This window comes from Bos taurus, chromosome 1 (assembly GCF_002263795.3).
Source record: "Bos taurus isolate L1 Dominette 01449 registration number 42190680 breed Hereford chromosome 1, ARS-UCD2.0, whole genome shotgun sequence".
NCBI lineage: Eukaryota > Metazoa > Chordata > Mammalia > Artiodactyla > Bovidae > Bos > Bos taurus.
In genome coordinates this window covers 142,811,973-142,826,452 of record NC_037328.1, presented here as the reverse complement: position 1 = coordinate 142,826,452, position 14,480 = coordinate 142,811,973, and the positions used below count along the sequence as shown (strand labels likewise).

General features: G+C 48.4%; 1 protein-coding gene across 8 annotated transcripts in view; it reads right to left on the bottom strand.

Moving 5' to 3' along the window:
- SLC37A1 (solute carrier family 37 member 1) overlaps positions 1 to 14,480 on the bottom strand; it is a 101,615-nt gene that overhangs the window by 47,467 nt on the left and 39,668 nt on the right. For all 8 annotated transcript variants that reach the window (XR_009495520.1, XM_024996552.2, XM_059889357.1 and 5 more), the window contains 3 exons: positions 11,564 to 11,645; positions 2,222 to 2,354; positions 1,072 to 1,150 (listed from right to left, as the gene is read on the bottom strand). Coding sequence is in view for 7 of the 8 variants with exons in the window: in XM_024996552.2 (XP_024852320.2) it covers positions 1,072 to 1,150; positions 2,222 to 2,354; positions 11,564 to 11,645 (294 nt within the window). In the remaining variant the exon portion in view is untranslated. The remainder of the gene's footprint in view (positions 1 to 1,071; positions 1,151 to 2,221; positions 2,355 to 11,563; positions 11,646 to 14,480) is intronic.

Below are 14,480 nucleotides of genomic sequence, written 5' to 3'. Positions count from 1 at the left end.
AGCCCTGCTGCTCTACAGATGTGCAAGTTCAACACGGGGTTTCAGCAGAAACTGCCTGTCTGGGCACCAGACACCCAGCCACCCACAGGGTCCTGAGCTGGGGAGGTGGGGCCCAGGGCTGGATAATAACACAGTCCGGGTGGGTCTCAGCAAAGAAGGTAAACATTTATAGGGAAAGCAGAGATCCTCAAAGCTCTAAAATCTCTCTCTCTGAACAAAAGTCTCTTTGGACTAAAGGCCTTGGTCCCTATAAGCCTTTTCTTTTTTTTTTGTTAAACTTGGTTGGACTGACACAACAGCCATTTTTAATTGGCCAATCACATATCCTATACCTGCTAACATTTACCACCTTCTTAGGCCACTTCAGAACTGGATCAAGAATGGGGTAATGATGATCATATGCAACAGATGCTGGGAACACAGATGGGCCCTCTTCTGAGCATCCTATATATACTAACTTATTTAACTCTCATCACACCTCTGTGAGTTAAGAACTACTGGTTTCCCAGTTTTGTAAAAGGGGAAACTGAGGCCCGAGGAGGTGCAGTGACTTGTCCAAAGCCACCTGAGTGAGTAGTCAAAGAAAGCCAGGATCAAATTCCAGCAACGTGTCCCTGGAGTCCACACCCCCAACGGCCAGGCAGGATGGCCTCTGGCAGGCAGGGGAGGCACTGGTCCAGCTAACCTGGGCATCCAGTGGACACGCCAGGCACACCCCGTGTGAACTGCTCGGATGCCAGGCAGGTTAGTAAACAGACGACAGCCCCTGAAACCAGAGGAGAGGGTGCTCTGCTGGGCTTGCTGAGTGGGGAGCTACCAGCACCCTGCTCCAGAGTGACCAGGTCCCTGCAGGGTTCACTGTGCGTCTAACCCCGGGCCAGGATAAGTCATCTGAGGACAGCCTGCCTGGTCAGCAGGACACCTGGGGCGTGCGCTGGCTCCCACCTCACCTCGTGTCTGAGAAGAGATGAGAGGACCACTACCTGTGGACTGGGCCGCATCTTCAGCATGCCTGAGCCTCCCTCTGCACCCAGCGGACCAGCTGGGTCTTGCAGTCCCAGTCAGACCTACCTCAGGTACATGCCGATGGCGTACGCGCACAGGAAGGAGTAGTCCAGGGCTCCAAGCAGCTGTTGATAGTTGTCCTGATCTGCACGGGTCGAGAAGCAATGGGGGAGCCAGAGTGTTGCTTAGCCTTCACTAAATGTCAGCGAACGTCCAGGAGCGGGGCAGTGAAATACTGACTTTTGCTCGCTAGGGCTGGGCGGTGTCCTCAGATGGTAGCACAGAAAACGCAGCAACGGGAAATAAAGTCGCCACGCTGCAAATTATCGCTACATAAATATCCTCCCATCAGGTCAAATCCCAATCGCTGGGGTGAGCCTGCAGTTTATTCGTTCTGTTTCACGGTTACCCTGGCTTTGCTTCAGCACCATCACCCCCAGGTCCTGCCCCGGCCAGCCCCGCAGCACAGCTTTCTTGTTTCCGCCCACAGCTTGTGCCCTGTCAGTCCTGACTTCCAGCTTGGACAAATGCAACCTGCAAATGACCTTCAGTAGTGCATGCATGCTAAGCTGCTTCAGTTGTGTCTGACTCTTGGCGACCCTATGGACCACCAGGCTTCTCTGTCCATGGGATTCTCCAGGCAAGAAAGAATACTGGAGTGGGTAGCCAAGCCCTCCTCCAGGGGATCTTCCCAACCCAGGGATAGATTTCATATCTCGTTATGTCTTCTGCTTTGCAGGAAGGTTCTTTACCACTAGCGCCACCTGGGAAGCCTGACCTTCAGTAGATCTAATCACTAACCCAGCGTTCCCCAACATTTTGGGTACCTGGGACTGGTTTCATGGAAGATAATTTCCCCATGGACCAGGATGGGGGAATGGTTTCAGGATGATTCAAGCGCATTACATTTATTGTGCCCTTTGTCTCTATTATTATTATACCAGCTCCTCTGATCCTGGAGGCTGGGAATCCCTGCATATGGGCACTGGAGACACAGCAGCAGCTGAAGGCGGGAGGCTGGTTTGCTGGGAGGAGGGACCAGTTTGCAACCGGAGGCGTGGCTGCATCTATCCAAGGGCATCGTTACGGCTGCTAAGATCAGCTGGGCCAGGGGAGCCAGGCCAGCCAGCCAGCTCTGGGGTCTCCACCTGTGGAGGAAGCCTTTAGGGGGAGCATGGGGGTGGGGGTGGCGGCTGGGAACAGACAGAGAACTCACCGAACGGGGCCCAGCCGCAGTCGGTCCCATTGTCTGGGAGCTGGTGAGCAAGGGCATCTCTGGCTTTTTGGCTCTGGCTGCTGAATCCGACTTTCCCATCATTTGAAGCCGTGCAGTAGCTGTGCAATTCACCCTGGGACACCCGTGGGGTGGACAGAAGCCAGAGAGAGAGAGAACTCAGTGGGGTTCAGGGGTGCAGCGTGGGGACAGCCATCCTAGGGTGACTGTGTTCTCAGGGGATAAGGCACCCCTGGGGCAATGTCTCTGCAGGACCCACCGCATGTCTGCTGATGAGGACCTTTCCCAAGCTCTGCAGCGCCCAGCCCCTCCTGAGCACAGACACAGCCAGCATAGCCAGTACGGCCATGAGACCACTGCTCAGAGCAGCCGGGCCGCGCCCAGGACCACGTGCCCAAAGCAGATGCATGGATCCATCTTGCTGTATTTATATCATGGAAACAAGTTTCAGGTCCACATGAGGCTGAATCTCAAAATAAGCCTTCCACAGAGGAGCACACGTGGGAGGACTCTGCTCACGAGCTCAGGAGGAGGAAAAGAATCCAGGTGACACCGAGAGGACTGTGGTCACCTAGCGATGGTGGGGTAACGACGGGGACCAGGCACAGGGTGCCCTCGAGAGCTGGACACTGGCCAGACCTCAAATATTTGCCAGGCCAGACACTGAGGTCTGTGGACTTTACTTTGTGCAAATTGTATCTCAAAAACATGCCTAAAACCAGCTCAGGGTGCTCCTTAGGGAGGAGCATGCATGTTCGAAAAGGGCCATATGGCAGCCCGGGCCATCGTGGTATGGGGACCTGAAACTGGCGACTTGTTCCTTGAAACACAAGGAGTGGCAGACAGGACTGCATGCATCTGCCAGGCAGCCTGGGGGTCACACAGTGTCCCTCCCCAGACGGCCCCCGGCTCCCACTTCTTTCCTGCTGTGGGCTTTCTGGGGTTTTCGCTACACGTGGCTCAGATGAACCAATCAGTCTGGTATGAGTGAGGGTAGAAGGGAGGTGTCCTCAAGGCCAGGGAGGTGGCCCTCAGGGGGAGCAGAGGCCTGAAGGGGCCAGGCCTGGGCGGATGTCAGGAAGGGGGCCCTGGCAGGGGCGTCTACCCCGGGGTCAAGACACACAGCAGCAGGACTGCAGTGGACTGGACCCCAGTCCGCCAGGTAGGGGCAGCCAGGAGGCCTGTCCACCACCTGCGCTTCGTGGACACCCTGTCTCTTCAGAAGGGAGTCACCAAAGAGGCTGATGTCCTTTAAGAGGCCACCTGGCCAGGGCCGTGGTTAGCCAGAGAGGACACCTCCTGATTTTACACGGACACACACCCCTGAGACCTGGCCTGGCACACAGGACCCAGCGACTCTGGTCACATGGCTTTGTCGTCATCACTGGGCTGTCTTGCTATAATATAAACATGGCCCTAAAACTAGCCAAGGTTCTGCTTTCCAAACTCAAGGTAACACTCAGCAAAGAGCTTTTCTTAGCTGAGCTCATCCGCCCGGTCGTGGGGTGGGGCACCACCACCTTGGTGTCCTCGGGCCCCCTAGGGCCACTTGAGAAACTGAGGGCGTGACTGTGAACTCAGGACAGGGCCTGGGGAGCCTGCAGCCCTGCCCCTCTCCGTGAAGCTGGATTTCAGCACCTCCCCACCCACCTGATGCAAGCATCTCCTGTCTTTGCCCTCAGGAGCCGGGTGTGTGTGCCCACCTTCCCCTGATGCTTCTCTCGGAAGCCATCAGGGCCAGGCCCAGAGGTGCCACTGATGCTGTCTATTCACCCTTCACTGAAGGAGCCCCAGGCAGGATTCGAGGACCCTGTAGATTGTGTATTGGGGGTGGGGCACGGAAACCTGTGAGCAAGGCTGATGTGGGGTTCCTAACACCTGCGTCTCACGGAAGTCTGCGAAGAGGACCATTGTAGATGCAGCTCCCACAGCAGGTCCACACCCTCTTTCACCATCCACAGGGGATGGAAAGGATTAGAAAGCACCCGTTTTTGTTTCATCAACAAGCAGGAGAGGGTTCCTGTTTTGGTTTGCTGTTGCTGGTCAGGGGCATAGCCTCTGAGCCAGGATCTGGGTGCCGCTGTTCCGGCTTCCAGCCTCGGCCGAGTCACGGGAGGTGAGCTCCCACCGTCCGTTATGGAGCCAGCACAGTGCAGCCCACCCCAGCGCTGCTGTAAAGGTGAGCAGGTGGAGGTGTGTGTGGAGAGCTCCTCCTGGGGTGCTCAGTCCTCAGAAGCACTCAGAAACTGGCTAAGCTGTGAGTTTGGGGTCCAGCCACACTGAGGCACCCTGACGCCTCCAGCTGCCCCTCCTCTCATTCAGCCCCTTTCTCCGCCGGCTCTTTCACGTGAGAAATGCAATCTCCACCCCATCCCATGGAAAGGCTGCAGCAAAAGCAATAAAAGATTGAAGATTACTTGAGTATAATGAGTTCTGAGGATATTCCTGAAACTTGGTGTTTGCAGGAAGATAAGGACTAATAAAACTAAGATTATCTTAGTTTGTAAAAACAAAACAAACTCACCAGGTGAACTGATTCTTATCATATTATAAAATCATTTTTGGGGGGGGTAGCTAGCCTTCTGTTTTCATAAAGGCAGTCTCCTTTGCAAATTTTTTACACATGAAATTAATCAAAACACAGCAGGCAGTTATTAAAAGTCGATCAATCAGAAGACAATGTGGCAGCTGAGAAATAAGAGTTGTGAGACGCCAAGGGAGGAGGAGCAGAATGAAACGTTCTTGGTACTCGGGGCTCATGACGGTTTAATAAATGTCTGTGTGATACACAATGGAATGGGAACAGTGAAATAAACCACAAAACAAAATGAACTGCCACAGTGATTGGCAGGTGGGGGGTGGGGAGCAAGAGAAGACAGGTTATCAGCATGACCGAAGGAGGCTGAGAACAGCCATGACATCACGCAGCACTGTGTGTGGGGGAGGGGCAGGGACAAGCGTGGGTGCGCACGCACTTGCCCATCAGCCACTTAGGCATAATTGTCTTTTATATAAATGTACATTAATGAAGACCCTATGCTCTAAACTCTGAACCTGAGCAACTACACCCTGAGAAACTCTATTTGCTCATTCATTCCAAAAACATGGGTTTGCTCTTGGGTTTTCTGGCCAAGGCCTCCTCGAAGCTGCTCTTTCTAATGGAGGAGATAACCCAGGGGGAATCAGGAAGGGGTCCAGAAGATGCTGACAGGTGACAGTGGGGTGGGGGGGCAGGAATCAAGCCGGGGACTCGGGCCTCATCAGGAGGATGGGGTTGTGTCAGCTTCATTCCACCTTTGGATCACACGTGGAGTTTAGTATGTGCGTGTACATAGATGCACACATGTGCACATACAAGTGTGTACATCATCTATACCAAGTGCATATGTTTAGACAACTTTCTAGAGCTCGTTAGGTTGTGTGGGGCCATTTATTCTAACTAGTCCTTCACGCTCCTTTTATAAAGCTCTGGGTTAAGAGAACTCTTGGCAGCAATATGTGAAAACAGTTCTAGAGGAAAAAGTTCTGGTACCCGCTGTGCTCTGAGTAGTGGTCTCCCACCAAATTCATATGTTGAAACCTAACCCCTGACGTGATAGTGTTAGGACAGGAGGACTGGAGGAGGTGATTAGGTCATGAGGGTAGAGCCCTCATAAATGGGGTTATAGATAGTGAAGTCCTTCAGTCATGTCCGACTCTCTGCGACCCCATGGACTGTAGCCTACCAGGCTCCTCTGTCCATAGGATTTTCCAGGCAATAGTACTGAAGTGGATTGCCATTTCCTTCTCCAGGGGATCTTTCCAACCCAGGGATCGAACCCTGGTCTCCCACATTGTAGACAGATGCTTTACTGTCAGAGCCACCAGGAAAGTCCATAAATGGGGTTCAGTTCAGTTCAGTCGCTCAGTCATGTCTGACTCTTTGTGACCCCATGAATTGCAGCATGCCAGGCCTCCCTGTCCATCACCAGCTCCCAGAGTTCACTCAAACTCACGTCCATTGAGTTGGTGATGCCATCCAGCCATCTCATCCTCTGTCGTCCCCTTCTCCTGCTGCACCCAATCCCTCCCAGCATCAGGGTCTTTTCCAATGAGTCAACTCTTCGCATGATGTGGCCAAAGTATTGGAGTTTCAGCTTTAGCATCAGTCCTTCCAAAGAACACCCAGGACTGATTTCCTTTAGAATGGATTGGTTTGATCTCCTTGTAGTCCAAGGGACTCTCAAGAGTCTTCTCCAACACCACAGTTCAAAAGCATCAATTCTTTGGCACTCAGCTTTCTTCATAGTCCAACTCTCACATCCATACATGACCACTGGAAAAACCATAGCCTTGACTAGATGGACCTTTGTTGGCAAAGTAATGTTTCTGCTTTTGAATATGCTATCTAGATTGGTCATAACTTTCCTTCCAATGAGTAAGCGTCTTTTAATTTCATGGCTGCAATCACCATCTGCGGTGATTTTGGAGCCCCCCAAAATAAAGTCAACCACTGTTTCCACTGTTTCCCCATCTATCTCCCATGAAGTGATGTGACCAGATGCCATGATCTTCGTTTTCTGAATGTTGAGCTTTAAGCCAACTTTTTCACTCTCTTCTTTCACTTTCATCAAGAGGCTCTTTAGTTCTTCTTCACTTTCTGTCATAAGGGTGGTGTCATCTGCATATCTGAGGTTATTGATATTTCTCCCTGCAATCTTGATTCCAGTTTGTGCTTCTTCCAGCCCAGTGTTTCTCATGATGTACTCTGCATAGAAGTTAAATAAGCAGGGTGACAATATACAGCCTTGACGTACTCCTTTTCCTATTTGGAACCAGTCTGTTGTTCCATGTCCAGTTCTAACTGTGGCTTCCTGACCTGCATCCAGATTTCTCAAGAGGCAGGTCAGGTGGTCTGGTATTCCCATCTCTTTCAGAATTTCCACAGTTTATTGTGATCCACACAGTCAAAGGCTTTGGTATAGTCAGTAAAGCAGAAATAGATGTTTTTTTGGAACTCTCTTCCTTTCTCAATGATCCAGTGGATGTTGGCGATTTGATCTCTGGTTCCTCTGCCTTTTCAAAAACCAGCTTGAACATCTGGAAGTTCACGGTTCATGTATTGCTGAAGCCTGGCTTGCAGAATTTTGAGCATTACTTTACTAGAATGTGAGATGAGTGCAATTGTGCAGTAGTTTGAGCATTCTTTGGAATTGCCTTTCTTTGGGATTGGAATGAAAACTGACCTTTTCCAGTCCTGTGGCCACTGCTAAGTGCCCTTTTAAAGGGACCCGCATGCTACTCTAGCATGGAAACATATACATTACCCTATGTAAAGTAGACAACCAGTGGGAATTTGCTGTATGACTCATGGAGCTCAAACCAGTGCTCTGTGACAACCTGGAGAGGTGGGATATTGGAGGTGGAGGGAGGTTCAAGAGGGAGGGAACATATCTCTGATTCATGTTGATACAGGCAGAAACCAACAAAATATTGTAAAGCAGTTATCTTTCAAGTATAAATAAATAAGATTAAAAAAAAAAAAAAGGACCCCAGAGAGCTCCTCAACCTTCTAGCATATGAAGACACGAGGTGGCTGTCTGCAGGCTGGAAGAAACTGATGATGCTGCCACCATGACTGGGGAAGTCCAGACTCCAGGATCATGAGCAAGAACGTCTGCTGTTTACAGCCATCCAGTCTGTGGGGTTTTGTTACCGCGGCAAGAGTGGACAAGATAGCGCTCAGAGCAGGGGGAAGAGGCAAACGGGCCCCACTTATGGCAGCGCCTGCCGGTGGTCAGCTCGTCTGTGCCACAGGCGCCCATGAAGACACACACCTGCGTATGCGGACACACGCCCACTTACACCGGTGTTCAGAAATACACCGGGAGGCCTTGGGGTCACTGTCTATTTTTTAATGGGATCATTCTACATGGACTTATGTACACTTTCACTCTTTTTACTCAAAAATACCTCCGAGGAATTTTTCTGCATCAACTGATTTTGCTCTAATTAATTTTTAAAGTAGTTGTACATATCAGAATATGAATTTACTATAATTTATTCAAACTTTCACCTGCTGATTAAGTTCACATAATAGCCAGGGTTTTTCCTCTCCCCTTTTCCCTTTTTTTTAATTGCCAATAAGGCTGCAATAAAGATGCAATAAGATGTTTATGCGGATATTCCTAAGTGCTTTTATTTTTATGGACAAAGTTCCCAGAAGCAGGAACTGAAGGACAAGCATTTTTAATGCAACAGGTGTTACCCAGACACTTTCCAAAAGGTTGTAAACCCTTCGCATCTGGCAAGGGCTGTCACTGTCTTATATGCTTTGCCCATTAGTGGGTATAAAGTGGCACACTGTTACTTGAACTTGCACTTACAGATATCAGCAAGCTTGCACACAGTCAGTGCAGCTCCTGAAATTCGGATCCCTTGCCCGTGAACTGCCTCTTCAGCGCCTCCGCCCATCGTTGCTCTGGGTTTCCCCACTTTACACCCCTAAAAGGGACATGATCTTGTTCTTGGATTTGTACTTTTCATTCTTCACATTTAAATCTTTAATTCATCCATTTGTTTTATATTACAGAGGTTCAATATTATGAAGCTTCCAGATGAATCACCGCTTATTAGACGAGTTACCCTTTTCCCATCACCTGTCGCCATTCGACTGTGCTTCTACAGTATTTTCTATGCTATTCTACTGACCTCCTTGTTTGCTTTCATGCAATACCATAATCATTTGACTATAGGGGCTTAAAAATGTTATCTTTTTCACAATTTGGTAATTAATTCTTGGACATTCTTTTCATACTGGAGTGGGCTGCTGTGCCTCCTCCAGGGGATCCTCTCACCCCAGGGCTCGAACCCGAGTCTCTTACATCCCCTGCACTGGCAGGCAGGTTCTTTACCACTAGTGCCACCTGGGAAGTCCATATAAACTCTAAGGTTATTTAATTCAATTAACAAAGACACTGCTGAGATTTTCATTGGAGTTGCATCCTATTTCAATACAAATACTTAGGAAGAGTGGAACTTTCCAGATAGCAAGTTTTCCTCCAAAGCCAAGGTGAGCACTTCCAGTCCCTCAGGCTTTGTTTTCTGTCTGCCTATGGACTTCAGAGCTTTCTTCTCCTGGTCCCTTGTGTGCAGAGAGAGCTGAACATTCACACTCAGATCGGTCTCCGCCCCCCACAGAACCTGGATCCCAGCAGCTGTCCGGAGAACCCCCTGTTTTCAGGCTTTTGTTCTGGCCCAGCCCAGGGCAGGGGGCGGCAGGGAAGAGTCCCTCACCGAGTGTCCCTCCAGCCTCTAGGTAGGAGGCGGAGCTAGATCTAGAGCAGCTGAAAAGAGAACAAGGTTGTAACCCCACCTCCTCCCAGACCTGTTTTCATCTTTATCACTTATTTTTCCTTTTTGCTATCTACTAAAATCAGAGAAAATGACAGATATTAGCAGCAAGTATAAACAAAGCAGCCTCATGCTGACAGGACATGTCAGGTCACTATAAATGGCATGAAAGAATGTGAATCGCTATGTAAGTCACCACCCCTGGTGATCAATTCTAGGGAAGCAAATATATTTTTATTTATTCATAATGTTTTAATAAATATGGGTGAGAGATAATTCAAACTGTCCCGTGGGTCAACAGGAATATACATAAGATGAGCTAAATCAGGCATGTGAAAGCCTTGTAAGGCATTACAAAGGAAGGTATCACATGTAGTGGGACATGTCATCCATCTCAGAAGGCCAAGAAGCCCCTGGGTTCTGATGAGGCTAATCCACAACCAGGCACACTGAAGGCGCTGAGTCAGACCATATGTGTGTTGAGGAAAATCTAGGGGTGATGCTGTGAATGTACTTAGGTACTTAAACGTACCCTAGAGGCCCTGAAACCCTGAATGTTCATTGGAAGGACTGAGGCTGAAAGTGAAGCTCCAATATTTTGACCACCTGATGGGAAGAACTGACGCTTTGGAAAAGACCCTGATGCTGGGAAAGATTGAGGGCAGGAGGAGAAGGGGGCAACAGAAGATGAAATGGTTGGATGGCATCACCCACTCAATGGACATGAGCTTGAGCAAGCTCCGGGAGATGGTGAAGGACAGGGAAGCCTGGCGTGCTACAGTCCACGGGGTCGCAAAAAGTCAGGCAAAACTGAGCAACTGGACAACAGAGACCCTGAGCCAGTGAGGTTAAGGGCAGGGACCCTGAAGTCATGGAATTCACCTGGCGTGGTCCCAGCCTTCATGGAGGAATTAGGCTCCAGAGTCTCAATTTCCTCAAAGGGATGCTCTCAGGACAACTGTGATGGCGATATTAAACAAGGGACTCATGCGCCTGGTCAGGCTGGGGGCTCAGCCACAGTTACTGTGATTGATGAAAACTCAGCTAAGCTGCTCACAAGACTGCCTCATCATTAAGCCCCAAGCCCCCATCAGGGAAGCCAGGAGGGTGGCCCTGGCTACAAGGGGATGCGCGTGACCATCAGAAGGAGACCCTCTGGTGTCCAGCCCACCTGTGGGATGCTGCTGCTAAGTCACTTCAGTCGTGTCTGACTCTGTGCGACCCCATAGACGGCAGCCCACCAGGCTCCCCCATCCCTGGGATTCTCCAGGCAAGAACACTGGAGTGGGTTGCCATCTCCTCCTCCAAAGCATGAAAGTGAAAAGTGAAAGTGAAGTAAATGAACTCTCTCTGGCCCTGGATGAGTTCCTCGTCCTTCTATAATAAAGAGTCAAAAGTCATTCAAGCCTGCTCACAGTCTGCAGGCAAAATGATGTCATTCCGATTCCTGCTTTTCCCCCAAGTTATAATTGGCTATTATGTAGAAATGTCTACTTTAACCTCCTTTTCTTCAAATCGAGTTAAATGCCTGCTTAATAACTCCTGCCCACCCATCATTCACACAGAAATCCAGTGTTCTAAGAATAACGAAGAAGCAGAACCATTGTCAGACTTAGAATGAAAACCTAATGACCGCGGAAGCAATTTGGGGAGCAATTTTAGGTCAGATATATTTAGAGAGAAAATTCATATAAGACAGAATAGATATTTAACTAAGATCTAGAATTCTGGAATGGTCAATGAATATAACTGAAAATATACTACCACTGAAATTATAAATCCTGAAACCAGTTTAGAGATTTTAGATTCAGGAGAAAGAGAAACCAAAAAGCAGAGCAGCAAAATCGCTTGCTTCTCAAACAATCCATTTTCTCCATTTATCTCACGACTCTCCCTCACGCTCCCCTCCCCCACAAGTGGCTCTTAAAGTAACTTGTTCCTTATAGAGATTACAGGCAGGAAATGAACTGAGTGCTTTGAATGATTTCTTACCTTAACTATGCTGATAGGCTTTCGAGATAAGTGAAAACTTGCATACAGCAAAAATGTCAAAATAAAAATGAAGGCTCTGTACCTGAAACACAAAACAGTGGCAGGGATGACATAAAATAATATCAGATGCCAGATGAGACAGCAATCCCACTCCTGGGCACGTGCCCAGGCAAAAGTAGCGTTCACAAAGGCTCATGCTCCCCTGCGTTCACAGCAGCGCCATTCACAAAAACCAAGGCATGGAAACAACCTACACATCCATCGACAGATGAATGGATAAAGAAGGTGCGGTGTGTGTGTGACACACACACACACACACACACACACACACACGCACAGTGGAGTATTACTCAACCATTAAAAAGAAGGAAATAATGCCATTTGCAGCAACACAGACGGACCCAGAGATATCATACGAAGCAAAAGAGGTCAGAAAGAGGAAGACAAATACTCATAACATCACTTATACATGGAATCTGACACAAATGAGCTCATCTACAAAATGCAGACAGACTCACAGAGAGGACAGAGCTGGGGTTGCCATGGCAGTAACCACAAGGGGGAGAGACAGAGTGGGGGTTTAGGATTACCAGACACAGACTATCACATACAGAATGGATAAACAACAACGTCCCACTGTATAGCACCGGGAACTATACTCAATATCCCATGATAAACCAGAATGGATAAGAACATGAAAATGAACATAAATATGTATATCACTTTGCTGGACAGCAGAAATTAAATGCAACATTGTAAATCAACTATACTTCAACAACATAATAAAAGATGCATTAAGAATACATTGCAACTGTATTCTTAAATTTCCTTATGCTGTATGCTATTGATTCAGTCCTATATCAAAGATGAATCCTATATATCATATCACTACAATAGAATATTTAAAACATGTGCCATTTTTACTTTGTAAATTGAAATTAAACATCCACGGGAAAAACTAATCAAAGAGGAATCTAGGACCCAGATGTACACATGTGCTTAAAAAGTAGACAAAAAAAAAAGATTATTTAATTTGTAACAAAATTAACTGCAAGTGACTTACAAGCCTGCTATCCTGGGCATTTAAGATCATATTTATTTTTTTTTACTTTTTAGCTCCTCTGCAACTTTTTAGAAGGACACAAGAAATAAAGAAATATAAATATTTCACTGACCTCAGTGAGAACAACTCAGTGATGCCAACAAGCTATGAATAAGGTCAATGACATAAAAACTATTGGCCGAGAGCCCTGGTTTACGAGAAAAGCAGTTTGAGAGGAAGTGCTGAGCTGTATGGAGCGACAGACAAGATGCTCTAGCAAGAAGATGAAAGTTTATTCTAGTCTGAACGTTTGAACCATGCTATAGAAAAACAACCCTTCAGGGAAGAAAACAGGTCAGGAGGAAAACGTCCTTGGCAAGAGATGACAAGGGGCTGCAGCCAGGAAGGCAGGCCCTCTGCGTCTTGAGGCCCAGCTCCCAACCCTGAAGAATCCATTCTGTTCTGTTCTGGAAATGCCAATGATCTTCAAACTGTGTGCAGGCTTCACTTGGTCATTAACCAAGGTGAAGGCAGAGGCCACAGAACCCAGAGGGGGCCCCTCTCTCTTTCTCTGCAGGGGAGCCACAACCCCAGGAGGGCGGCTCATTCTAAGGCCCTCGATATGGAAGGACCCTTGGGAGAAATGGGTGGCAGAGGAAGAGATGGTTGGATAGCATCACCGACTCAATGGACATGAATCCGAGTAAACCCTGGGAGACTGGCATGCTGTAGTCCATGGGGTCTCAAAGAGTCAGACATGACTTAGCTACTGAACAACAACTTCCTCCTATCTCTACCCACGTTTCCAGTGTTGTGATTTAGTTCTCAAGGTCAGCTTCCTTCACTAACATAAAGACTCCTAGGGGTATCTGCCTCTCTGCCCACCAGAAAAGTAAGTAAGTGAAGTTGCTCAGTCATGTCTGAGACTTCTCGACCCCATGGACTGTAGCATGCCAGGCTCCTCTGTCCATGGGATTCTCCAGGCAAGAATACTGGGGTGGGTTGCCATGTCCTTCTCCAGGGGATTTTCCTGACCCAGGGATCAAACCTGGGTCTCCTGCTTTGCAGGCAGACACTTTACCATCTGAACCACCAGGGAAGCCCTGACTCCAGAAAAGGTATGAGTTGAATATTTCCAGATTAAAAAAAAAGTCATATTTCAGATGGGGGGAAAAAGACTTGGTAGTACAATAGGACTCAAAACTTCATCCTCTGGAACACCTGTGCTCAGTGAGTACGCACCACACCGACTTTGCCAGCTACTCAATAAACACTTGTAAAATAAATGCCCCCAGGCTCTATTCCTCAGCAAGGAAATGCTTGCTGATGAAGTTCCTAGGCTTCTTTGCTCTTCAAGTCCCTATCAATGAGCAGATAGGAAAAATGTGCAACTATAACAAAATGACTGTGTCATCTACCTCAAAGAATACAGACTGCAAGTTCAGTGGATTGGTGACCCAAATCCAGCCTTTGTCCTTATATTTCTGAAAGTTGTCATCCTGGTAGGAGTGGGGGGGGGCGCCCTCATTTCTTTGCTGGTATCTCTCCATGATCCCACCCACTGCTCCTCTGTGCTAACTTAGGAAGGTTCTGGACCACTAGAACTTTCAACACTTGACTCTCCAACCCACAGCTAGATCCACTGGTCACTCAGATGACCACTTGCTAGGGCTGGTGTAGTCTAGGGGCGACCTCGGTCAGCCCCTATTTGAATGCAGAGTTCCCTTTTCTCACCTCCACAAGGAGTAAGAAAACGTTCTCAGACTGAGTCACCTCCAGCCCCTCCAGAACCAGAGTGTGAGAGAAAGATCTGGAGCCCTCAGGGATGCTATATAGCACCGGCTTACAGGTGTGCTACCCACCAGGAGAATCTCA